Consider the following 26,057-nt stretch of genomic DNA (forward strand, 5'->3'; position numbering starts at 1 on the left):
TTAAAAAGTTCTCAAATATATATATATTAATTAGCAAAGGATTTTATTTTCATGTATACCCTTGTCAAAACCTCAAATAATATATATAAATATACATTCCTCAATAAGTTGAGGTTTACTCGTGGTTATTCACTGTTAATTTGTAAACAAAAAAAATACTCTAGAGGGTGAACCAAACATTATAAATTTTATTCTATTAATTTTTTCAGAATATTTAATTATTTAATGATTATTTGTAATTTGTTTTCAAAAATATTAATATTAACAAACATCTATATTAATTGACCAAATAAAAATTTGATTTTAATTAACATTAATTAATTTAAAATCAAGCTGACTCAGTCACTCAGATAAAAATCTTGCTTTTAACATGAAAAGTAATCACCCCAACCACAATTTTCAAGATATTTTAATTATAAAAAAATATACCTTCATTAATCTCCACTTCCAGTGGAGTGGAGTGTCTTGTTCACTTGTTGTGTGACTTGTGTCTACTGCTCCACTCTATTGGGTCTGTTTATATTTCTTTTATTTTTCTTATGTATTTGATTTATCTTTTTTTTTTCCCAAAAATAAAATATTATTATTATTATGTAAATATATATTTATTTTATAAATAACAATAATTAGTCAATTACTGAATAGCCCAATAGTGTAACACATGAGTACTAAAGGGGAGGGAAAAGATTTGAATCTTTTCTCATATAGTACTGTTCATACAATATATATTTGGGTCTAATACAGTTCATTGTAAAAAAATAGTGATTTTATCCCTCTAAGTTACATGACAGGGGATTTTTTAAGAAGTTCGTAAGCCATCGTAACTAATATATCTACGTATCTGTTTGTCCTTTTAAAAATCTGTTAAATAAGAGCGCCTATTAGTCAAAATAATAATAATAATTTATTCAAAAAATAATTATTATAATAACTAATCTATAACCAAACATGCCATGTAAAATACATACATATATATATATATATATATATAATCTATTTAGTTATATATATAAATGAGGATATTATATGTGTAATTTTCATAAGGGTACATATGTAAAAGTTTCAAATTAGTTTTTCAGAGAAATAATAATTGAGGGGGTAATGAAGATAGTTAAGGTGTTCTTGAGGAGCAGGGGAAGCACTAAGCATGATGGCTGACTAAGGATTGAGTCAACAATCAAATTAAAGTTTGAGTCCTCTCTTTCGGTGGGGTACAAACTTCAATTAGACTTGGTCCTTTTTATTATTATTATTATTTTTTTTTTTTAAAAGGTTTTGTAAAATCATGCTCTGAAAGGACTTTTGTTATTTCTTGAAAATAAATGAATTAATTCCTTTTATGTATATATATATAAATATATAAATGCAAATAAAATAAGATTAAAAAGGAAACATGAGCTAATAGTCGCTGATTTCTTTTTGGGGTTGTTGAGATATTTCACTATATTTGTTTGATGGATATATATGGATGAAACTTGGAAACATGGAGATGGATTTTTTTTTTTTAATCAAAACATTAATAGAGAAATTAGTAATCGATAGTTTCTTGTTCCATAAATATATTAAACTAATTTTAAAAAAAATCATTATGTTCATTAATTAGAAATACATTTCATCTTTAAAAATTCTCGATTCATAAATTAATGCATTCATATTTGTTGCTAATAAAAAAATGAGGGAAAACAAAATAACCACAATAAATGGAGAAATATTAAAGGAATCCTTTATTCTCAACCAGCATAATGAAAAGGGATCAATTAAAAATAATAAATTAAAAATTAAATTTTAAATTAATTAAGTTTTCACATAATTATGGATGCATGACTTAATTATCCTTGACATTATCAGAGAAACCTCTTATTTTAAAAAAAGTATGAATGAGAGAATAAATAAATAAATAGCTAATTTTATTTTATTTTTTTGTTTATCCTGCTTGAGCATGATTTCTTTGACTTATTAATTTTAAACAATCTTCAAATTTTGAAATTAGCATTTTAATATATTTTTATAATATATATATATATATATATATATATATATATATATTTTTGACAAAGTCGATAAATGACAAAGCAAAAAATAAATAAGTATGAAGGTGCACCAGTATAAACAATAATTTTCATTAATTTTACCATTTCAAGTTTTCACGGTGTTCTAATTTTTGAAAAAATAATAATAAAAATAAGTGAGAATATTCATTGCTTGTGAAGCATAAGTCACTGGAGTACTGTTGAAATTTGTTATTATTCTGTGAAGAAGGCATCATTTTTAGAAAGAAGACGCTCTTGTTATTTTTATTTTTATTATTATTATTATATAAAGAGCAAGGGTCCAAAATGAAGGACAAACAAGACACTAATAAAACCACTTGTTGTCTGTTGAAGGCCATGTTCCAGCCCATAGAATTCCTCAATTCCACTTCCTAGTCATGGGAAATTCTATGGAGAACTATATAGTTAGAATAGGGATTTTGAATATCATTTATTAATTCTTATTCACTATTAAAATTTATATACATATATATTATGCATTATAGGTGGAGTAAAGAGTTCTCTAATAACTTCATTATTGGATTACTCCCATTCAACCTCAATGCCAACCTCTTTGGGACCTCTGTGTTAGAGCTATTATTTGGAATATTTGACTTGAGCGTAATAATCGCATTTTTCAATTTTCTGCATTACCTAATGTTTAAAATTGCTAATATGCTACTTTTCTGGTTTTCAGCGGCCGATGTTAACCAACAACAGTCTCTGGCGGAGGCTACTCAAAAAATCAAGCGCTCAATCAACTTCATCAGCGCTAGGGGATCCAACAATTCAGGCGATACAGGTCCTAACCCTGCTCTGGAGTAGAGTTCTCCACTCCCAGCTTTGTTGACCTGTGCCCCCCGTTGGTGGCTTTCGTCTTCAGAGCTGTTTTATCTTCTCGTTGTTTGTTCCTCTAGTTATGTTTCTAGAAGTACTTGTGCCTCACCTCTGGTGAGAGTTTCTGTTCTTTCTTTTCTATCTGTTCTGTGTGTGCGCTATGTTTCATTTTCAATAAATCTGTGGTTTATCCATTTTTATCAAAAAAAAAAATAAATAAATCATAATTTATTTTCTAAAAATATAATAAAAAATTAAGAAAATAAGGGAGAACAACAATAGTCCATGGCTTTTTCCCTATAAAATTCTATTATTTCTTGATATTTCATAGTTGTAGTTAATCCACTTTAATTTTGAAAGGAACATTGTAGTTATTTCTATTCGGTTCATATATGAATTAGTTATGTTCTTAATATCAAACTAATTATTTAATAGATATTTTCTAAAAAAAAATAGTAACAAGAATTCACAAATAACTTCATCATATTTTGATTTGATTAATATATAAAACATTTTTATTTTAATTCATAATAATTGACATTTATAAGTAATTATATATTTTTATAATTAACTACTTTATGTAATTAATTAATCACTATGAGAGTCATTCTAAACAAAATACGGAGTGATGCAAAAGGAAATACAAAAATATCAAAGTCAAAAAGATCGAAATACAAAATAGGAGAACAAAAACAATGTAGGATTCTACTAATTAACAATGGAATCAACATATCAATGGAGGACAAACGAAAAAAAAAGGGTAAAAAACAAAAATAATTTACTAACAATAGAATCAGTATATCAACTGAGGACAAAAGAAAAAAGAAAAGATAAATCCCGTGCAAGGTCCACCGGCCCACTTCTTGTACCGTTGTAATAACAAAATCAGTAAAATTTTGAAACTTAATTTTCTCCGGCCCACTTCTAAAAATTCCTTTGGCCCATTTTCGAACTTTACATGTTTCTATAATCTCTCAAAGAAAAAAGAAAAATAAAATACATATATTAAAGTACATTAATTGGGAAAAAATTAAAGATGCTTGAACTTAGTTGGTTTTACACTTGTCTTCTTTGACTCTATTTTGCATGAACAAGACCAAAGTACTAAAGTAAATTGAATCCAAAGAGCACTAACACAATGGATAGAGACAAGCAATCATCTTGACTTCATGAGAGAGCTTCTCAATTTGGGATCCATCATTGCCATGCCAATCACCAACCAAACAAAGCTATTCATCTTTCTTTTTCCTTTTTTATGAGTCATGTTCTTGACTAATAAATGCAAACCGACCCAACAAAATTTCAATTCTAAGAATAAGAATGCACCACAAATCAAAGTCATACATTGAGGAAAAAAACATTTTAATAAGTTTTTCAATTCCTCATTGGATGATCGGAAAGCTAATTTCTTGCCTAGTGCTTGTGCAATGAGTTTTGTGGTTGTAGGTCGGTCCCATGTTTTTGGAGGGTTTGAAATTTTATCAAAAACGATAAGAAGAAAGGAAAAGGAAATGTATGAAGAAATATTAGATGATAATTAAATTATTTTTGTGAATTTTATAGAGAATGAAGATGATAATGAAACTATGGACCAACAACCACAATAAAGTAGATGGCAATAATAATAATATTACTATAATAAATTATTTTTATAATATGCAATACTTCTACTAAATATTGGCATGAATTTTCATACATTTTTGTTAGTTTATCTCTACATTTTGGCAATAATATATCAAAAATTAATATGTAGCTAGTATATTTTCTTTGAGTGAAAGGGTTGCATTGCTGTGTTTAAGATGAGTTTTGTGTAAGTTGAGGATGAGGGAGGTCATTTTTCTGGCCAGATGAATCAAAGTCATGTCTATTAATTGCTAGATAAATTCTTTCGAATAATTAGATATTGATGGTTTACTGCCAAATTTGATTAGACGAAAGCTTTACCGTCTTACATTGTCATCTTTAGATCTGCTAACATGCTTCTCTCATGGTTATCTCACGACTCGCATGCCATCTCGCAACCCAACACCGATGCTTCACGTAAAAATCAGTCACTCACTCAACTTTCTTACCGAAAGAGTTTCCCACCGAGCCGACAACTCGGCGCTCGACATTGCATGTGAGTAATCCTCCTTCTTCTCATCCCGGACGGACCTATAGCTCCGCACTGCGCCTTTCGTCGGGTCCGGTGTTTATTTTTCGATGATTGTTCTTTCGCTCTCTGCTTTAGTAATATTTGCCTTTACTCACTTCGGTGAGGGGCTCTGATCTTGCTTTCATTCTGCATCGTTGTCTCATAAGTATTTCAATAAATCGATGGTTTATCCACATTTACTTCAAAAATTAGACAAAAAGCTCTTTTGTGTGCTTTCTCATTGGTATATATCTAATATATATCAATAACCAATATAGATAGAACTCATTCTAATAAATGAATTGATGGATAAAACCACAAATTTTATTGAAGAATAGCAAAATCAAATATAAGACCAGAGCCAAGGCTTAAATGAGATAAGGAGCTAGCAAATTAATTAGCTAGTGCAAAACACACAAGAAGATGCAAAGATAGGCAATATATTTACTAGAAGAATGAACAAGAGGAACAAATTAAAGATAATCACAGTATGAAAAAAAGAAAATCATAATCAAATTACACAAAAATAGAGAGATAATCCAACAGGAGATATTTGAAGGGTTGCCATGATCTTGGTCAGCATTGGACAGGCTTTCAGGTTTAAATGCCCGGGGTCAATGAAATTGAGGTTTCTTCTAATTGGTGTGATATATAGCTTCTTCAAGTTCGATTATTTTAGCCTTTAGAACTGACTTATTCTAAAATTTTTACTTTGAGATTTAGAAGAGTTAAAAGAATATAAACCATGTTGAAATTCCAATGTAAATCCTTCCATTATAAAATTTTTACCAAAAATAGAAAACACACTTTACTCTAGAAATATATATATTGTATTAATAATGGTCAATATGAAAAACTGCTATTCATTATAAGAACAAAAAGTTTAAATTTTAATTTCAATATTGAGAATGTGACTGTTATGTTTGTCCCTTACAAATAAATGTGATGGATAAAAACCAACAAAAATTCTTAACCAGAGAATTTGGCAGAATTAGACTTTGTTGCACTACTAACTAATTAGATATAAGACCACTCCACTTCAATTTGGATAATCAAGGGATCACCACTTCTTGAAATTTACAAGGACCAGTGGACCACAACCCAAAAAAAAAAAAAAATGGAGACACTGTTATTAGTGCATAATATTAATTAGACAACACAATGAAATTATCAAACAATGTCCAAATGCATGTATGAAATCAACACCAAACAGTAGGAAAGGAAAAGGAAAATTTCTTGCATAATTGTACAATTTTCATTAGATAACAAGTGGAATACAGTGAATCACTTGAGAAGACTGAAATCTAAAACAAACTACTAAAGAAAAACCATGTTTGATAGCCAATAGAATCGTTTAACCGACCGATTTACCCATGAAATATATATGATCAGAATTAGCAGTCAGAAGGATGGGAAAAAGCTCTCTCTTTGATTTTGGTCATCTCCATTGTAATCCACAGGGTTATACAATGGCACATTTGAATTTGAACTTGATGCTGTGTCATGACTCAATTGTGAAGCTAGCAACTTGTCCAACACTTTCCAATCTATGAGTTGTTGATCATCTCTTTGTTCATTCATTTGATCAACATGTACTTCTTCAAGTCTATTTGGAGTTAAACTTGATGTTAGACTAGGACTATCAAGATGTGGGAGGTCAAGAACATGGTTCATGTTATTGTGCTTTGAATCAAATGGTTGTTCATGGAAATTTCCTCCCGAATAAGCGTCGATGAAATCAGTAGCCGGTCGAGTGATTTCCGGCACCATTCCATATCCATATGGATCATCATCTCTTGCATGATGATATGAAGGAATGTAAGTGTTAAAACAAGGTCTTTGGATAGGAATTTGCTTCTTAAAAGCTCTACAAACCACCCATCCTTCTTCCTGTCATTCATGACACACTTAAGACCATGAAATAATATGAATGTTTACAAGCTTAAGAAGATAAATTCAGGTTATAGACTTGAGAACTTGCCTGATTTAAGACATGTTCGTTCGACTGAAGACGGTATTCATGCATGATCCAATCAGTTTTTCGACCGTTAGGTGCTCGGCCTTTGTAGAAAACAAGAGTCTTCCTCATACCTATAAGTTGGCTCTTCGAAAGCACGGCTTTATCACGACCGGTTGCCTTCCAAAACCCAGCAGCGGTGGCTCTATTTGTTCGAGTTCCGCTTGGATACTTCTTGTCTTTGTGGCTAAAGAAATACCATTCAGTTTGCTCCTCATAACCATGCTTGCATCTATCTATTCTTTGCATGAAAACCAAAACAATTAAGATTCAATGTATGATTAATTTAATTTATAAGAAGAACAAGATTAATATATATATATATATATATATGGTTGCTAATTAAATATGAACACAAACCTTGGAGATCCCATGGTTCTATTCTATAAAGATCAACCTCAGTGATGACCTCAAGATCAATCTTTTGTGAAGCAACCTTTCTTGTAAGGTAGTAGCCCACAAGCTCTTCCTCTGTGGGATGAAACCTAAACCCTGGTGGGACACAAGACTCCACAATTTCCATTGCTAATGAACCAAACCTGAAATCAAAGATGGAGTACTACTACACATGGTTAATTTCAAAGTGGGACCAAGAAAACTTCAATGCCACAACAAAGATCTTTTGCAAATCTATGTGACAAAACATCGAAACAAAATATATATTGTGTAACAAAGTACATTATATATAAACTTTGATAATTATGAGATGGTGTGTGTAATATATATAAATAAATATATCAAAAGACTAAAGCAGACGGTAATATTGACTTTTGAGTTGCAAGCATGCCCATGTGATTGAACACTTTGATTGCACTCCATTGATGAGAATGCTTTCACATCCACCATCTCCACCACCTTCTCCACAACCAAATCAAACACATTCCTATCTTCTAATTCCATAAAACAACCAAAGACTAAAAAAACAAAGAAAATAAACAAAGAAAGCAAGAAATACAGAAGAAATTAAATTACCTGTTAGAACTCAAATTAACCAAGCTCTAGAATCCGAGAGAGAGAGAGAGAGGCCGGGAGAGAATGAGATATGTCTGTCTATATATAATTATGTTTGTAGAGAAAGAGTAAATAGTCAGGATGGAGTACAGATATAAAATATAAAGACAAAAGGAAAGCCACAAGGATATATATATATATAAGAGTACAAGTGTGAAGAAGAAGAAGCTTAGAATAGCAAGATGTGTCCTGTGTGAGTGTTATAGGGGTGGTGAGAAGAAGAATAAGCCATCAAGTGCGCGTGGGGTGGCAGGCAAACTAGAGAGAGAGAAAGAGATAGAGAAAGAGAAAGAGAGAGAGAGAGAGAAGGATTTGGACGGCATGAAAACAAGAAGACTCACGCCACCACCACTCTGAGATACATTGTGTTGCAAGATATTTGTTAAAGAATGAGTTTTTGGAAGGCAAGGACAGCAGAGACAGCCGACCATGCAAAGTTGGCATGCATGTCTTGCTGCCACGTGGAACTCCATTTATGTGTATTATCATGCAACCAATCATTTGTGTACTCACTAACTATATAGCCTCTTGCATGGTTCTCTCACACACAAAAACTAAAGAGTAGAATGAAAGTTTTGGGAAGGATATATTTAGGGTTAGGGTTTTAGCTAGTTTATATGATCACTTGCAGATTAAGACACCATGTTAATTAGAGAGTATTAAAGAGGCCCTAAACTTATATATATATATACTCTTAGGAAAGTTCTTTAATTAATTTGATGAAGTTACTTTGGAGGACCACTACTGATCACCATACATGGATTCTAGAAAGCTGGCTGGCCATGCATCATCAATGGAGCTATGGAGGGGCTCTTCTTCTTCTTCATTAATAATTAGTGTACTTTAATTTGTGGGTGCTTAATTAAGAGAACCAGATTATATATAACTGTTGTTGGACATGCATCATTAAGGCCTTCCTTTTTATATTAATCAGTGTTATAATACTTGTCCTTAAACCCTACAAATATCTTGCTTGTTTGATTGCTTTTAAGGTTCATTATATATATAAGATAAGATGTACTTATATATATATATATATATATATGATTTATTAATTATCTTTCTGGTGGACCGGTTGAGTGGTTGATGAAAGCAACAGAACTTCACTTGTAATAGTGACCTCTCTCCAACATGCTCAATGAATCAAGGCTTTCTTATCACTTATCAATGAGTCTCTGAATCAAAGGTTGTTGCCCAGGCTTAATAATCTTAACAGTATTATGAGTATAATTTTGTTTATAATTTATTTAATTAATGATATAGTGTATCATATATATATATATAGTTCTAATACTCATGTTTTCCATAATAAACACTAGTTAATTGTGTCATCTGAAAAGAGCATGCATGACCTTATTAACAACTTATGATCAACAACTAATGAAACAAGATAAAGAGTACTGATTAGTGTGAATAAAAAGGGAGGTTTGGATTGTTCCAGAATGAAGTATTTCTTTTTAATTAATCTTTTTCTTATTATGAAGGACAATGACTTGCCACAGTGTCTGTAGTTATTGTATTTTTATTTTTTATTGGAGTGTTTTTAGATTGCTTTTTGAGGTTTGAGGACTTAAGAAAAAAAAAAATTTTGGTGGGGTTTGGGTCGGTTTGTGGGATGGGACTAGTTCTTCTCTGTTTAACAATAATATCCTCTGCCTTTTCTAGTAGCATCTTAATTATTTGTTTTTTTTATAAGTATAATTAAATCTCTCTCTGTGTGTCTCTGACATACAGCTAAAGAGAACTTTTGAAGTTTCATATATACTTCTTTGTCTCTCTGACATACAGCTAAAATACAAAGAAACAACTTTCAATTAGTTTCATCTTCTCTCTGTCTCCCTGGCATACATACAGCTAGCAAATATGTGTGTATTATATAAAGTAAGAGGGGGAAATTTAAAGTTTTATATATTGTAGTAATCATCATGGATGTAGAGTCAGATGTACAATTTAAATTTAAAATTTCAATTGTATAAAGCAAAATAATTATGTTGTCATACCACTTAGGCATGAAATTATATAATTTTGACAATGTTTGCTCTAAACTTGGCTGCTTCTTGATTTAATAAGCGCAATATATTTCATATGTTGAAAGAATTTGTACTTATACTAATAGTTTATTTTTAAAAGTACATTTTATTATAACCACCTTAAATGGCATTAGTTTGGATTCAATAAGCACATTTTAGTATAACCTAAGAGTTTAAATACATTTCATTCTCATATGTCCCTACGACTGTCAGAGGTTGTTAGGTTCTAGCAATATGAAAACATTACTGAAAATCAGACGAGAATCTGAACATATTAGCTTGTTTGATTACTGTAGCAGTGGTAATGTAAGATTACCAATAAAAAAAATATTACCATATAAATCAGTGGTGACATTACCACCAAAATAAATATCTATCCAAATTACCATATTAGTATTAGTGGTAATCCAACAAAATTTTAATTTAAATTTACCCTCATTCTTTCACCCGAATTTTTTCTTACCTTTTCTTCAAAATTTCAAAAAATACAAAAATATTTTAAAATGTCTCAAAAAAAAAAAAAATTTTGTATTATCATTAATTATTTTGTATGTGAAAATTTTATTTTATTTTAATTTCAAATTTCCTAAAAATTTTATATACAAAGGTATTTAGAAAAAATATAGCAAAAATTAATTTTTAATTTTATAATTTAATTATTTTTATTTAAAACTTTATTTTAATTTTAATTTATTTATTTTTTCAAATTTTAGCTAAAAAGTATTTTAAATTTAAAACATTACCAAATTGCTTATTGTAAACCAAATGGCCCCCATGTAACCTATTGGTTACCTGCTTTGATTTCAAAAATAAACCCTAGAAAATCTTTTAACAAACTTCACAATCAACATTGCTTACTACTTTTGAGGATTCAAGAGAACAAGAATGGTATATCAAAAACTATGGAAACTTCATATAGAACTTTCACTAATCCCCGAATCCAACTAAAAAAACAACCAGAGCTTCCCTGAATCCAAATATTCCCAATTCCGGCAACATCAATCCCCAATTCTGGCAACATCAATCCAGCTTGCTTTCAACAAGTTTTGCTCGGTGTCTGAGCTCCGCCCTTTTCCATTTAACGATAAGCCGACACAATGTATAGAGAGTATTGATCTGGAATGCAAAAGAAACATGAGCTGATGGGAAAACTGGGAACTTTGATCTTTTCAACAGAGAAGTATAAGTTTGGTCTTTCTTACCACTACTAACATTGATATCAAAAGAAGTGGGCCAGACCAGAAAACAGATAAAAATAAACCGTGAGGATCAAAGTAATTTTGCTTCGAAAAGCTCCTCCAGTTCTCTCTCAGAAAATTGTTTAGTCTCTCGGCGAAATATATGCCACAAACTGCAAATTTCAGAAAAATCAGTTATGTTTAGCACCAATACATGAAACATGAACAAAATGTGATAATCATATGAGCTAACATGGTGAGCAAAAAATCTCTAGTCCTTGAAACTAAACATGACACTACCCTCAAGTCAAGAATATCAATCACTAGGCATAATGTTGGCAATTCACATCATAGGAAACAAAGGCTCTAACAAAATTGATCACACATGAACTAAGAACATGATAAGCTTCTCTTTGACAGGGCAGCACAATTCATAATGCTCGCTGCCAGCACAGGGTACACAAAAGACTGAATATTTACAGCCTCACTCTCATAAGGAGAAACCAGTTTTGTCACTCAAATGCACAACATCAAGTTCACAAACAAGTAACATAAGGTTCTTTATGACAACTCCACTAAATTTGAACTATCTGTTATGTTGGAGCAACATGACAAACACACTCAAAACTGATTGAAAAATCAATAAAATCACAATCAAATACACAAACAAAAAGCACAGAACACACAACAATTAATGTGGAAAAGTGGAGGAGAAGAATTTCACAATGATCAGACGTATTACAATATGAGCAAACACCAGCAACATCTACAAGAATGCAGTGCCAATCCTAACCCTAACCCTAGGATTGAGCTCAATATTACCATAGATCCGTACTGCCAGTCCGCCCCCACACCCTGCTGGCCTAAGCCCTCAGCCACCACTACATAATTCCAACTTTTTTAGGATTGCACAAAATTTTATCAATTCATAAGTTGGGTTGGCCCAACAATTGAAGTCACACAACAACATGCTATGTTTCTTTCCCAGCATGTCCTTGAAGTTTAGTGACACATGATGGTTCGAGCACCCAAAAAACCTCTTTTTCTTGAGCTAGATCTCAAGTACAAATTGAAGACTGCGTTTCCCAAACTTCTAAATTATTCAATCTAGATTCATTATGTGCATATCACTCCATAAATCTCATTGGTGAGGATAAGCATTTCAAGCATTAACACTTAGATTATACATGACACTCAAACTACTTGAGCTAAAAAACCTAGAAGAATTACCATCCAAACACTTGCAAAAACAAAAATCAATACTCACAAGCCAGAATGGATAGTGAGAACTGAGCTTTATCATTTCTCCTCGTCAAAATCGCAGTCAGTAACAAAGCGAATTGGAACACAAACAAACACATCAACCAAGGCTCCTGTAGTTCGAAAAACAGTATATTGAGCACAAATCACACAATCTGAGAAAAATGCACGGATTCAGGAAAAAGGAGAGACCTTCCAATCAACGGCATGAAAGAAGCCGATGAAGTTATCAATAGCAGGTCGGAGCCCCGCACGGAGCTCTCCGGCGAGCTTCTCCACAGCGTCCGCTTGGGAATTGAGCAACGCCTTCAGTTCATCCATGGCGAACAAGCACGGGACCGGAATCGCGAGATCTCAAGAAGAGGGAAATAGAAACTGAAAACCTAAATCTGTCTCGGGATCAGCATTTATACCCTTGATCCACCGTATGTTAGCCTTGGGATCTGTGCAAAATGTACGGCTTTTCCGTACCATTCCCAATATATATATATATTAAAAAATAATAAAAATTTAATTTCGTTGTTTTGTTCTTGCTCTCATAATCTCATTCCACCGATGATGGCACACTCGCCGCCGATCGCCGGCGGTCTCCTCCTCCTCCTGGTGCTCCTCGGCGCCGCCATCCACATCCCACGCTGCCTCCTCGCTGCTCATCCGCACTTCGAAGGCTTGGACGATGCCTCGGATGCCGTGATAGACGATGACCACTTCGATTACGAACCCTCCATCCCATCCCCAGTAATCTCCGTCTCCTACCATGAACCACCCTCCGATCCCTCACCTCCTCCTCCTCCGCCCTCCCCCATTGCCGAGTCCGAGCTCTGGGACGAGGACGAATTCGAAGGCATCCCCATTCTCAACTTCATCTCGTACCCCCCAGATGGAGATCGAGTTCAAGCTCCTGCTCCCTCGCCTTCTGATGCTCCAGAACGCTCCCCGTGGTTTACCTACTCGATCGAGTTCACGTTCACCTTCTTCTTGATTTCATTCGTGATCAATTACTTCGACGGGAAACGTAAAAACGAGCTCATCGTCGTCGCCTGGGCCTCCAAATTCGCCACCCGGGACTCCATTTTCAGCAAGAACTTTAGCTTCATTGGCGCTGGTGACGGCAACAACGCCCCTTACCTCCTGAAAGAACGCCCAGATGTCTTCAAGATCTGGGCCAGCGGAAGAAACTACTGCAAGGGTTTTGTAGCTACAATGAAGCTGAAAAAGCGGCATGATTTGATATCCAGGATTTGGGATATGGTACGCTTGAAGAGGGATACGATCACCTTCGAGGTGATGATGAAGGAGAATGCCATGGATCATGTGGTGCTTGCGGTGGCAAGGAGTAAGGCCTCCAAGGCCATGCTGAAGGAGGAGAAGGATTTGCAGAGGTTTGCGAACGTGTTGGCATGGACCCCAGCAGGGAGGAAGTGGGTTTCTGAGGAGCTCGCCATTGTTGCAGAATCAAAGGAGGTCGCTGGGGATCTTATCACTGAGGCTGTTCTTGATCAGGTGAGCATTTTCCTTATCGATTATAGAATTCTTACCCAAAATTTAGTTTCTTGTAGAAAGTATTGCAGCTTCTGATAGCTCTGAGTAGGATATTGAGATGATATTGTGGTATCTTGGAATGGAAATATGATGAAACTAGAGGATGATTCTATGCTATCAAGTGATCATCTGTTATACTGTTAAAGTTATTGTTTCTTGAAACTCTTGGCCATCCAAACTTCGTAATTGTTATTTTCAAAATGGATAGTGTTTACTTTTGGTAAATGTAGCTTAAAACCAATGAATGAAATGGAGTCCTGTGGCCGTAATTGTTGTTTACAAGCAAATATTTGATGTTTTGCTCATACAAGTAAATTTTTCAAGCAAAACATTTGGCCAACTGAACATGCTTGTTTCTTAGAAATTTTGGATGATAGGATGTGCATAAAGGAGCATCCATTAGTTGTGATCAGATATATCAGTTGCTGATGACAAAGACCAGGAAAGTAGTAGGATTTTCATGGTAAGCATTTTAGAGCCATCAAATTGATAGTTGAACAAACAAACAGTTAGGAATTTTATGATAAGAGATGTTGATAATAGAGGATGGGACAAAAAATGTGACAGAATTTATCTGAGCATTATCTCCTTGCACAATATGGATTAGGAACATTTATGATTTTTATGTGAATGAGTAGAATTATTTATCCATCGGCCTATTGGAGAAGTATCTGGTCGGGGATTCTGAAAGATCGTTCTGCTCTGACCAAGCAAAAAATATGGCTGTAGCTAAAGTTGATTGAAGCAGCTTCAATCAAATAGTTAAATTTTTACCTTGATCATGAAAGACTATGGAAGCCTATAGTATAGATTGTTTCAATTTGCATAAGTCACTAACCCTGCAGATTGATTATTGCTCATCGAGAAATGCTGGAGAAGACTTCAAGAACATGTTTCCCTTGCTTTATTAAATAATTGTATGTATTTCTGAAATCTTTGTTTGATCCACTGTGAATCTGATCAAGTTTGCTCTTACTATCACAAAAACCATTAATTTTCAAGATAGACAGCTTGGCGGCTGGTTTCTTGTACCATCTTTTGATTAATTTTTTTTTAGCCAAAATGTGAAAAATAGGTCCCAAACCATGTTTAAATATGTTTCTCGGAGAGAACAGATGAAAACCCATCTATATGAAACAATTTAATTGAGCCCATGTCTGCTGTCTGCCTGATATGCATTTATGCCTCTTTATTTTAGTTGAGATGTTTATGGTTGCTTTGGATAGTCTCTGATTATTTGGGTTAACTTTGAGTCTGGATGGTTTATGCAGTTGACTATTTTTTTGCTAGTCAAATCCATCACCAACATCTATTCAAATTGTTTTGTAGGCTTCTTTTATCGCCAATCATAAGAATTCATCAGATATAGCTTAGATTTTTGTTATACTTTGATTTTGTTGACAGGTTCTTGGCGAGGAGGCATTTAAAAAATTTGGAAAGGAATTCATCTCACTGCACTTTTCCGATCAATATCCAGGCTCTCATTCGAAAATGCTAATTTTCAAGTTCACACTTCCAGATGCCAAAAACATGGCTGACATGACAATGCTAGCTTCTCTTGTCCCTTATTATGTCGACTTAATTGGGCGCTACAATCTTAGCTCTCAGGTAGGGAGCTATTTTCATCATGAATTAGTCTAATAGAACTGAACAATGACTATTTACTCAGTGGAAATTTTCTATTAAAATGCATGTCAGGCTCGGTCTAGAACAGATGCTGCAAGGATGAAGGCTGCCCAAGACGCATCCAAAGAACTGCAAAACGCAAGACGAGAGGCTCTGCAGAAACAGAAGGAAGAAAAAAGAAAGCTTATGGATGAGGCTGATGCTAAGCTTACTGCCGATGCAATTAACAGAAGACTAGAGAAAGAACGCTCGCGCCAGAAGAAATCAAAGCCTCCAAAAAAGATGCTCTGAGACTAAGTTTAGTTGTGTAAATGACACCATTAACAACCTACTTCATAGCTGCTGCACAGACACAAAATTCAGCTCTAGATTTCTTAGAGCTTCTCTATATTTTCACTTGTGTCAATGTTGTTAGACGTCGTTAATTTTATACTGTTAATTGAAAAGAACCGGAATTGATGCTGTACTTACAAACTTAGGACATGCTGATCATAAATAAACATTTTGCTGCAAACTTAGAGCTAGTACTAATCTTTGCATGTTTTCACAAAACTTTACCTTGTCTCCATCTTGGATTCAGTTTCTAGTCACATTTTGTATTCATTTTCTTTCATTAATCCAAGGAATCAAGATGAAACTAGAATAAGTTCATGGTTCATAAGCTACAGGGATGGCTTCAAGAAGCTTATAATAAATTCCAACCTCCAAAGTGTCTGCAATTAAAGCATTAGGTTGACCACAAGAGTTTCATCCCTACTGATCTTAAACTCACTTGGTTTTCAACATCTCAAAATCCATCAAACTCAATCACCAGAATATAATAATCTTATTTTGTTATTTTTTTAAACACATTTAATTTTGAAAGTCAAAACGCTCACAGCGGCACATGATTAAAACCCCAACTAAACGGGTCAAACCCGTCACCCAAACCCGAAACCCGCAACATCTTCGTTCTCGGTCTCCCGATGCTTCTGAGATCGAAGCCGATCCTTAGCTACGCCGCCCCGATGATGGCCTTCGCCCTCACCCTCCTCCTCCTCTCCCATTTCCTCGAGTTCCCCTCCCTCTCCACTCCTCTCCCCGTCTCACCTACCCGCACCACCACCCCCAACTCCCCCTTCTCCGATCTCCTCTCCGCCTTCTCCCTTTGGGACTCCCACGTCGGCTGCCCACGCTTCCGCAACCGCCTCGCCGCTTGGTCACCCAACGCATCTGCTCTGCAGACCGTTGACGCCCGCGAATGCTCAGGGATCGGGATTTCGCATGTCAGCGTGTTGGTCAAGGGTTGGACTTGGATCCCTGACAATCTCGATAACTTGTATTCTTGCCGCTGTGGTTTGACTTGTTTGTGGACCAAGTCTCCGGTGCTCGCTGATAAGCCTGATGCTCTGCTGTTCGAGAATGTAATGCCTCCTTCCAAGGTAATGCTCCTGTGTTTTTTTTTTTTTCCTCATTTTTCTGTGATAGTTTTAAAAGTTTCGATTTTTTCACGTTTTCATGTGAGTTTGCGCTTGTTCTTGGATCTGTTAGTAGTGCTTATTTGAGTGAATTATGCCCTTTGTTTTTTAGAATTATCTGTTGAATAGAGAGGTACTAGGGTTCATTTGAACAACTCTTGGTAGTGATTTTGGGTGAATTAGCCCCTTTTTTTTTGTGATATTTTAGACTGGCTTCTGCCTATTTGTCTAGTGATTTTTACAAGGCATTTTGAACAAGGTCGTGGTTTTCAGTTGAGTGATTTAACTTTTTTTTTTTAATGATTTTTTGTATTTATCTGAACTTCTCAATATTCTCATGTCTTTTCATGTTGTTTGTAGTGTTTGTCTATTTGTTTAAGTGGTTTTAGTCCATTTTGGTGGAGTTTTAGCTCATCTGAAATTCCCTTGTTCATGCATATCCCTGTTGCTTATTGGAATGAATTTGCCAATTTGGTCCATTTTAGTAATAGTTTTATGTGCTTGTAACAAAATGTTTGTCTCAAATGCTTGTGTGAGTCAATATTATTTTGTTGTTCATGTAATTCTAGTCCTTTTTTTTAATGCTTTAGTTGCGTGTAACCAGATGTTACATGATTTTAGTTATTATCCAAAGTTCTGAACTTGTCACGTGAGTTTATATTCTTCATTTGCTTGTAACAAGGTGTCAATCTCAATAGATTATAGTTTTATTACAGATTGAGGTGTTCAGAGTTGTGGTTGTGAGTTTGTGCTCTATGATCATAGCCTACTAATTACATACCTTTTCATCATCAGAGACGAAATGGTGAACCTCTCCGTGTTTACATGGATCTTGAAGCAAGCAGGAAACCATCAGGATTTGAGGACATCTTCATTGGTTATCATGCCAAAGATGATGTTCAAACTACTTATGCTGGTTCATTGTTCCATAACAATCGGAACTACCACATATCCACTCAAAAAAGAAATGTGAGTCTTTCTGAATTTCACTACCAGATTCAAAGATTATGGTACTTAATTATTCTCTTTCGTTGTGATTGGGATTTTTTACATGTTTATCATTATTATTTCAATCAGGGTGCTGTATTTGTTTGTTATCTTATTGCATATTATGTTTTTTCTTCATTTTGCGTGTTTTACTTAGGGAGTAACTTGCATCTTTGAATAATCCAGTTGATTTGATTAATTGTTAGCATTATTTGTCAACTCCTATCCAATCTAGGAAAGTTCATACCTACTGTAATTTCGAAGTCATGCAAAGGTTTAACAGATTTGATTTCTCTTTTTTCTTCCTTTCTCAGGACACTCTTGTCTATTGGTCATCTTCAAGGTGCCTTCCCCAAAGGAACGGTCTTGCCAAGCGGTTCCTCTCCCTTGTTCCTAGCCATTCCTTTGGCAAGTGCATGAACAATGTCGGAGGTCTTGACATGGCACTAACCCTTTACCCGGAGTGCTCCAACAGTGACAACTATGCTCCGCATTGGTGGGATCACCTACACTGCGCCATGTCGCATTACAAGTTTGTTCTTGCCATTGAGAACACTATGACTGAAAGTTACGTCACGGAGAAGCTTTACTATGCATTAGACTCCGGTTCTGTGCCTATCTATTTCGGAGCTCCAAATGTATGGGATTTCATCCCGCCAAATTCCATTATAGATGGATCAAAGTTCAGCTCTCTCGAGGAGTTGGCTTCGTATGTCAAGCAGCTTGCAAATGATCCTGTTGCTTATGCCGAATACCATGCTTGGAGAAGGTGTGGCGTCATTGGCAACTATGGCAAGGCCCGTGCCGCCAGCCTCGACACATTGCCATGCCGTTTATGTGAATTTGTGAGCCGAAAGGGTGGCAGGAGTGCAACTACATTGTGATGCATGGTTCTTTTCTTCGGCTTTCATTCATCTGGGGAGAGATACTGTACCCATTTGGTACTCTGCTTGCAAAGTCACTGTATTTACTTTTCCCGTAAAGTAACAATACAGTTTTTGGTATACACCTTGAATATTATAATTGAAATATATACAAAATGAATTTTTTTGTTTGGTATAAATAAGTTTTCCATGCAAAGTTATAATTATTCTCAATTTTACCTTTTAATAATAATATAATAAAATAAAATGATACCTTAATTACATGTTTTAATTTTCAAATTAATTAATAGTTTATATATAAATAAATTAAGAAAGTTGTTTATATACCTGGTAAGAGTAGGTATTTAACTCGTGACAAAAAATGTCACAGAATTTATCTGAGCAATATCTCCTTGCACAATATGGTTTGGCAACATTTTTTATTTTTATGTGAATGAGTAGAATTATTTATCCATCGGCCCATTGGAGAAGTATCTCGTCTGGGATTCTGAAAGATGGTTTTGCTCTGTCCAAGCAAAAAATATGGTTGTAGCCAAGTTGATTGAAGCAGCCTCAGCCAATTAGTTATATCTTTACATTGATCATGAAAGACTATAGAAGTTTGTAGTATAGATTGTTTCAATTTGCATAAGTCACTTACCCTGTAGATTGATTATTGCTCATCAAGAAACGCTGGAGATGACTTCAAGAACATGTTTCCCTTGCTTTAGTAAATAATTGTATGTATTTCTGAAATCTTTGTTTGATCCACTATGAATCTGATCAAGTTTGCTCTTACTATCACAAAAACCATTGATTTTCAAGACATACAGCTTAGCAGCTGGTTTCTTGTACCATCTTTTGATTATTATTATTATTATTATTATTTTTTTTGTAGCCAAGATGTGAAAATAAGGTCCCAAACCATGTTTAATTATGTTTCCCAGAGAGAACAGATGAAACCCCATCTATATGAAACAATTTAATTGGGCCTATGTTTGCTGTCTGCCAGATATGCATTTATGCCCCTGTATTTCAGTTGAGATGTTTATGGTTGGTTTGGATAGTCTCCTCTGATTGATGGTTTATGCCGTTGAGTATGTTTTTGCTAGTCAAATCCATCACCAGCATCTATTCAAATTGTTTTGTAGGCTTCTTTTATCGCCAAGCATAAGAATTCATCAGATATAGCTTAGATTTTTGTTATGCTTTGATTTTGTTGACAGGTTCTTGGTGAGAAGGCATTTAAAAAATTCAGAAAGGAATTCATCTCACTGCACTTTTCTGATCAATATCCAGGCTCTCATTCGAAAATGCTAATTTTCAAGTTTGCACTTCCAGATGCCAAGAACTGGAATCATTGTTGTAGTTACAAACTTAGGACATACTGATCATAAATACACATTTTGCTGCAAACTTGGAGTTGGTACTAATCTTTGCATGTTTTCACTAAACTTTACCTTGTCTCCATCTTGGATTCAGTTTCTAGTCACATTTTGTATTCATTTTCTTTCATTAATCCAAGGAATCAAGATGAAATCAGAATAAGTTCATGGTTTATAAGCTACAGAGATGGCTTCAAGAAGCTTATAAATTCTACCCTCCCAAGTGTCTGGGATTAAAGCATTAGGTTTTTTTTTTCCAAGATGAGCAGCTAAGCCGCTAAAAAAAGTAGGGGCGTGTACAAACATCGACGAAACAAGTGGGAACCAGATCCGTGCACATATAAGCGCTGGGATCACCCACACACAATCATTGTTCATAATCCTAAAAATATGTCTTTATTTAATATTCGAACTTTTACTATTTATAAAGAGTTTTATTGAGGACTCGGTTACTAATAGATCACTTGGTCGTTGGTAATTAAAACATTAGGTTGATCACACAGAGTTTCATCTGTGCTGATCTTAAACTCAATTGGTTTTCAACATCTAAAAATCCATCAAACTCAATCACCAGAATATAATAATCTTATTTTATTATTTTTTTAAACACATTTAATTTTGAAAGTCAAAACGCTCACAGCTGCACATGATTAAAACCACAACTAAACGGGTCAAAACCGTCACCGAAACCCGAAACCCGAAATCCAGAACATCTCTCTTTGCTCTCTCGTTCCATCGTTCTCTATCGTCTTCGTTCTCGGTCTCCCGATGCTTCTGAGATCGAAGCCGATCCTTAGCTACGCCGCCCCGATGATGGCCTTCGCCCTCACCCTCCTCCTCCTCTCCCATTTCCTCGAGTTCCCCTCCCTCTCCACCCCTCTCCCCGTCTCACCTGATCGCACCACCACCCCCAACTCCCCCTTCTCCGATCTCCTCTCCGCCTTCTCCCTCTGGGACTCCCATGTTGGCTGCCCACGCTTTCGCAACCGCCTCGCCGCTTGGTCACCCAACGCATCTGCTCTGCAGGCCGTTGACGCCCGCGAATGCTCGGGGATCGGGATTTCGCATGTCAGCGTGTTGGTCAAGGGTTGGACTTGGATCCCTGACAATCTCGATAACTTGTATTCATGCCGCTGTGGGTTGACTTGTTTGTGGACCAAGTCTCCGGTGCTCGCTGATAAGCCTGATGCTCTGCTGTTCGAGAATGTAATGCCTCCTTCCACGGTAATGCTCTTGTTTTTTTTTTCTCGTTTTTTTGTAATAGTTTTAAAGTTTCGATTTTTTTACGTTTTCATGTGAGTTTGCGCTTGTTCTTGGATCTGTTAGTAGTGCTCATTTGAGTGAATTATGCCTTTGTTTTTTAGAATTATCTGTTGAATGGAGAGGTTTCAGGGTTCATTTGAACAACTCTTGGTAGTGATTTTGGGTGATTTAGCCCTTTTTTTGTGATATTTTTAGACTGGCTTCTGCCTATTTGTCTAGTGATTTTTACAAGGCATTTTGAACAAGGTCATGGTTTTCAGTTGAGTGATTTAAGTGGTTTTTATGATTTTTGTATTCATCTGAACTTCTCAATATTCTCATGTCTTTTCATGTTGTTTGTAAGTGTTTGTCTATTTGTTCAAGTGGTTTTTAGTCCATTTTGGTGGAGTTTTAGCTCATCTGAAATTCCCTTGAGCATGCATATCCCTGTTGCTTATTGGAATGAATTTGCCAATTTGGTCCATTTTAGTACTAGTTTTATTTATGTGCTTGTAACAAAATGTTTGTCTCAAATGCTTGTGTGGGTCAATATTATTTTGTTGTTCATGTAATTCTAGTCCTTTTTTTTAATGCTTTAGTTGCCTGTAACCAGATGTTTCATGATTTTAGTTATCATCCAAAGTTCTGAACTTGTCATCTGAGTTTATATTCTTCATTTGCTTGTAACAAGGTGTCAATCTCAATAGATTATAGTTTTATTACAGAATGAGGTGTTCAGAGTTGTGCTTGTGAGTTTGTGCTCTACGATCATAACCTACTAATTACATGCCTTTTCATCATCAGAGACGAAATGGTGAACCTCTCCGTGTTTACATAGATCTTGAAGCAAGCAGGAAACCATCAGGATTTGAGGACATCTTCATTGGTTATCATGCCAAAGATGATGTTCAAACTACTTATGCTGGTTCATTGTTCCGTAACAATCGGAACTTCCACATATCCACTCAAAAAAGAAATGTGAGTCTTTCCGAATTTCACTACCATATTTAAAGATTATGGTACTTAATAATTCTCTTTGGTTGTGTTTGGAATTTTTTATATGTTTGTCATTATTATTTTAATTAGTTGTTGTATTTGTTTGTTATCTTATTGCATATTATGTTTTTTTCTTCATTTTGAGTGTTTTACTTAGGGAGTAACTTGCATCTTTGAATAATCCAGTTGATTTGATTAATTGTTAGCATTATTTGTCTACTCATACCTACTGTAATTTCGAAGTCATGCAAAGGTTTAACAGATTTGATTTCTCTTTTTTCTTCCTTTCTCAGGACACTCTTGTCTATTGGTCATCTTCAAGGTGCCTTCCCCAAAGGAACAGTCTTGCGAAGCAGTTTCTCTCCCTTGTCCCTAGCCATTCCTTCGGCAAGTGCCTGAACAATGTCGGAGGTCTTGACATTGCTCCAACCCTTTACCCGGAGTGCTCCAACAGTGACAACTCTGCTCCTCATTGGTGGGATCACCTACACTGTGCCATGTCGCATTACAAGTTTGTTCTTGCCATTGAGAACACTATGACTGAAAGTTACATCACGGAGAAGCTTTACTATGCATTAGACTCCGGTTCTGTGCCTATCTATTTCGGAGCTCCAAATGTATGGGATTTCGTTCCGCCAAATTCCATTATAGATGGGTCAAAGTTCAGTTCTCTCGAGGAGTTGGCTTCGTACGTCAAGCAGCTTGCAAATGATCCTGTTGCTTATGCCGAATACCATGCTTGGAGAAGGTGTGGCGTCGTTGGCAACTATGGCAAGGCCCGTGCCGCCAGCCTCGACACATTGCCGTGCCGTTTATGTGAATTTGTGAGCCAAAAGGGTGGCAGGAGTGCAACTACATTGTGATGCATGGTTCTTTTCTTTGGCTTTTCATTCATTTGGGGAGAGAGATACTGTATGTGCCAAATTCACAGAGTTCAGTTTGTGTTTCTGCCCCCTCTTATACGGATGTGATTATCAGATTCAATCGAAATGGATTTTTATGTATTCTGTCCGTTTCATCTGTTTTCTCTAATTAGTCTTTTGAATGAAGGACTAAACTTGAAACTCAACCAACCCAATTCAAGGTATTTGTATACTGCATGAGTACTTGAACCGATTAGACGAATTTGTTCTTTCCGTTTGTTTTCTCTAGCTCTTCTTGTTATCGGATATTATTTGCCCTTAAAATTTATATATTTTTTTATTTTTATGTGGAGATCCCACATCCATTTTATAGGAGAGAGCTTTAGGAGGGAAACTCCAGTTAAGTGAGAAACTAGAAGAAAACAGGTGAGTTTTTTTTGTAATTTGCTTTCAAAGATGTGTTTGGTGGACTAGATATGATATGAGGATTAAATATAATTAGGAAATAATATTGGTATAGTAACCCAAAAAGTTATCGGATAGTATTTTGTTATTCTATTTTTATTTTGAAGTAGATTAGATAAGGTATTTGATTTGTATGTAAATATACATAATTATCCTTTTATAATATAGTTATATATTTTTTTAAAAATATTTTTTTTTTACGTTAATGATTTATTTATTTATTATTAGTTTTTATTAAATTAAGAAAAAATACATACATATAAATAATTCCTACAAATATACTTAAAAATTGTCAAAAAGAAAAAAAAGAAAAAACATAGAATCTATACATGTAGCTAAACAAATAGATCTTTCACTTCAAAATTAATGGAAAAATCATTTGATTAAAGAAACCAAAGATAAATATATAATCAAAGAAGAGATGCAATTGAAAAACAATTTATTCAGAAGATTGGTAAAGAAGCCCTTCAACTTAATAAAGAAGTGATTCAAATAAAATCCTAGATGAGAGAAGAAAACCAAATAAAATAGCAAAAAAATAAATTTAATGTTTATATAAAGTAAGTTAATAAGATAAAACTATCATATCACCCAACAAAATATTTATCCTATCTTTTTGTCTTTAATTATCCTCTCGAGGGCCCTCATATTATCAATAATTTATAATTTATAAAATTAAATAAAAAAATATTTGGAAAATTCTGTTATAAAGAGCCAATGATTAACCGAAAGTGTCAAATATAATAAAGTGTGTTTAGCTCTAATAATATTATTATATACAAAATAAATATTATTAATTGTTTTCAAATCCACAATGTGTGTGTGTTTTTTTTAAAAATAAATTAAATAATATCACATTATGATTAGAATTCTATGTGTATTCTGATTAGAATTCTATATATGTGATAATGATCAAATGTTTTACATATCCTTAATTGAAATAATTATATATAGACCAGCACTATATCCTCAATTTATAATACACAATCATTGACTAGAGAACATAACTTTTGCAAATCCTTAATCTAATAGGTCAGTGTCATTGTTTCGCTTATTATAATGTATGATTTATAAATTATTTTATTAGTATATGATATGCTTATGCTTATACATCATATGTTCTCATAACTTCTATATATATACGCATATTTAATTTATATGTTAAAGTTTGATGTGCTTGATTACTTCTGAGCCCATCCTTGTCCGTTCGTTAAGATTCGTGTGCTAGTATTGTGTGTACCATGGACGTGCGGTTATGTTTCTCATGAATTCAAATATATATTTTTTTTAAATAAAACTTAAATGCATGCTTGAGTGGATGGTACGGGTTGAATATCACTTCATTCAAAAATTTCAATCTGTTCTATTAGAATTAAATATAGGATTGTAATAACAAAGTCATGAATCACTTTATTTAATTTGAATTAAAATTAAATTAATATTATTAGAAATCAACTCAAATAAAATCCAAATTAATACATGTCACTCATATAATATTTTTTTTATTTTTTTTTGCAGATAATATCATGTCAAGCATAAATATTGCTATTGCTGCCACCATTGCTATTCTTAACGCGAAACAACAAGAAAAACGAAGACAGCAAAAACCACTACGGAAACAATCACTATCATGCACAAAAGTTGTCACAATAATAAACACTACTGTAACAATAAACACCATCATCGAAACAATAAGAAAAATGAAGACAGCAAAAAACACTACGAAAATAATCATTATCATGCACAAATGTTGTCACAATAATAAACACCACTGCATCAACAAACACCACCATCACGAGACCCAATAAGCGGGTTGGAGAATCTCTCAATTTCATCACTATGCATCAAGATTTTACATTATTATATTACATATTCATGCAATTTTGAGATATTATATTCTAATTTTAGAGTTTGTTTTTATTTTTTTGTTTTTATTCAAAATAGCTTGAATTGAACTTGTTCGATGTGTCATATGAGTTTTTAAACAGAATCCTATTATTAAAGAAAGCATAACATACTAATTAACTTATTGCAGGGTGGTATATGAAATTCTCTCAATATAATAACTCAGATAAATAAAAATAATTATTCACACTGTAAATGATTACGATGAATCTCTTCTACGAAAATATTT

General features: G+C 34.2%; 5 protein-coding genes across 5 annotated transcripts; 3 read left to right on the plus strand and 2 right to left on the minus strand.

Moving 5' to 3' along the window:
* Window positions 1–6,215: 6,215 nt before the first annotated feature.
* On the minus strand, window positions 6,216–8,186 carry LOC120277271 (NAC domain-containing protein 30-like). Its single transcript, XM_039284041.1, has 4 exons — window positions 7,991–8,186; window positions 7,379–7,557; window positions 6,983–7,254; window positions 6,216–6,891 (listed from the first exon to the last, which is right to left on the minus strand). Exons 2-4 carry the CDS (start codon window positions 7,539–7,541, stop codon window positions 6,403–6,405), a joined length of 924 nt encoding a protein of 307 aa, XP_039139975.1. The 5' UTR covers window positions 7,542–7,557; window positions 7,991–8,186; the 3' UTR covers window positions 6,216–6,402.
* A 2,759-nt stretch (window positions 8,187–10,945) lies between these two features.
* Window positions 10,946–12,855, minus strand: LOC120277272 (transmembrane protein 18-like). The gene is made up of 4 exons (XM_039284042.1): window positions 12,690–12,855; window positions 12,505–12,610; window positions 11,262–11,410; window positions 10,946–11,175 (listed from the first exon to the last, which is right to left on the minus strand). Exons 1-4 carry the CDS (start codon window positions 12,816–12,818, stop codon window positions 11,080–11,082), a joined length of 480 nt encoding a protein of 159 aa, XP_039139976.1. The 5' UTR covers window positions 12,819–12,855; the 3' UTR covers window positions 10,946–11,079.
* A 169-nt stretch (window positions 12,856–13,024) lies between these two features.
* LOC120277270 (uncharacterized protein At5g49945-like) lies at window positions 13,025–16,179 on the plus strand. Its single transcript, XM_039284040.1, has 3 exons — window positions 13,025–14,000; window positions 15,444–15,647; window positions 15,738–16,179. The coding sequence occupies exons 1-3, from the start codon at window positions 13,053–13,055 to the stop codon at window positions 15,954–15,956; spliced, it is 1,371 nt and encodes a 456-aa protein (XP_039139974.1). The 5' UTR covers window positions 13,025–13,052; the 3' UTR covers window positions 15,957–16,179.
* A 396-nt stretch (window positions 16,180–16,575) lies between these two features.
* On the plus strand, window positions 16,576–19,166 carry LOC120277384 (alpha-(1,4)-fucosyltransferase-like). The gene is made up of 3 exons (XM_039284204.1): window positions 16,576–17,086; window positions 17,918–18,091; window positions 18,424–19,166. Exons 1-3 carry the CDS (start codon window positions 16,631–16,633, stop codon window positions 18,991–18,993), a joined length of 1,200 nt encoding a protein of 399 aa, XP_039140138.1. The 5' UTR covers window positions 16,576–16,630; the 3' UTR covers window positions 18,994–19,166.
* Window positions 19,167–21,031: 1,865 nt separating this feature from the next.
* Window positions 21,032–23,746, plus strand: LOC120277383 (alpha-(1,4)-fucosyltransferase-like). The gene is made up of 3 exons (XM_039284203.1): window positions 21,032–21,581; window positions 22,404–22,577; window positions 22,889–23,746. Exons 1-3 carry the CDS (start codon window positions 21,126–21,128, stop codon window positions 23,456–23,458), a joined length of 1,200 nt encoding a protein of 399 aa, XP_039140137.1. The 5' UTR covers window positions 21,032–21,125; the 3' UTR covers window positions 23,459–23,746.
* The last annotated feature ends 2,311 nt before the right edge of the window (window positions 23,747–26,057 follow it).

Source organism: Dioscorea cayenensis, chromosome 15 (genome assembly GCF_009730915.1).
Source record: "Dioscorea cayenensis subsp. rotundata cultivar TDr96_F1 chromosome 15, TDr96_F1_v2_PseudoChromosome.rev07_lg8_w22 25.fasta, whole genome shotgun sequence".
Lineage (NCBI taxonomy): Eukaryota > Viridiplantae > Streptophyta > Magnoliopsida > Dioscoreales > Dioscoreaceae > Dioscorea > Dioscorea cayenensis.

Coding starts and splice junctions, on each gene's coding strand:
- LOC120277270 (XM_039284040.1), top strand. CDS start 13,053: ATGATGGCACACTCGCCGCCGATCGCCGGCGGTCTCCTCCTCCTCCTG. Junction 14,001..15,443: donor CTGAGGCTGTTCTTGATCAG/GTGAGCATTTTC, acceptor TTTTGTTGACAG/GTTCTTGGCGAGGAGGCATT. Junction 15,648..15,737: donor GCTACAATCTTAGCTCTCAG/GTAGGGAGCTAT, acceptor AATGCATGTCAG/GCTCGGTCTAGAACAGATGC.
- LOC120277383 (XM_039284203.1), top strand. CDS start 21,126: ATGCTTCTGAGATCGAAGCCGATCCTTAGCTACGCCGCCCCGATGATG. Junction 21,582..22,403: donor ATGTAATGCCTCCTTCCACG/GTAATGCTCTTG, acceptor TTTCATCATCAG/AGACGAAATGGTGAACCTCT. Junction 22,578..22,888: donor TATCCACTCAAAAAAGAAAT/GTGAGTCTTTCC, acceptor TTCCTTTCTCAG/GACACTCTTGTCTATTGGTC.
- LOC120277272 (XM_039284042.1), bottom strand. CDS start 12,818: ATGGATGAACTGAAGGCGTTGCTCAATTCCCAAGCGGACGCTGTGGAG. Junction 12,611..12,689: donor TTCATGCCGTTGATTGGAAG/GTCTCTCCTTTT, acceptor TTCGAACTACAG/GAGCCTTGGTTGATGTGTTT. Junction 11,411..12,504: donor CTCACTATCCATTCTGGCTT/GTGAGTATTGAT, acceptor TGAAATTTGCAG/TTTGTGGCATATATTTCGCC.
- LOC120277384 (XM_039284204.1), top strand. CDS start 16,631: ATGCTTCTGAGATCGAAGCCGATCCTTAGCTACGCCGCCCCGATGATG. Junction 17,087..17,917: donor ATGTAATGCCTCCTTCCAAG/GTAATGCTCCTG, acceptor TTTCATCATCAG/AGACGAAATGGTGAACCTCT. Junction 18,092..18,423: donor TATCCACTCAAAAAAGAAAT/GTGAGTCTTTCT, acceptor TTCCTTTCTCAG/GACACTCTTGTCTATTGGTC.
- LOC120277271 (XM_039284041.1), bottom strand. CDS start 7,541: ATGGAAATTGTGGAGTCTTGTGTCCCACCAGGGTTTAGGTTTCATCCC. Junction 7,255..7,378: donor AGAACCATGGGATCTCCAAG/GTTTGTGTTCAT, acceptor TGCAAAGAATAG/ATAGATGCAAGCATGGTTAT. Junction 6,892..6,982: donor ACGAACATGTCTTAAATCAG/GCAAGTTCTCAA, acceptor CATGAATGACAG/GAAGAAGGATGGGTGGTTTG.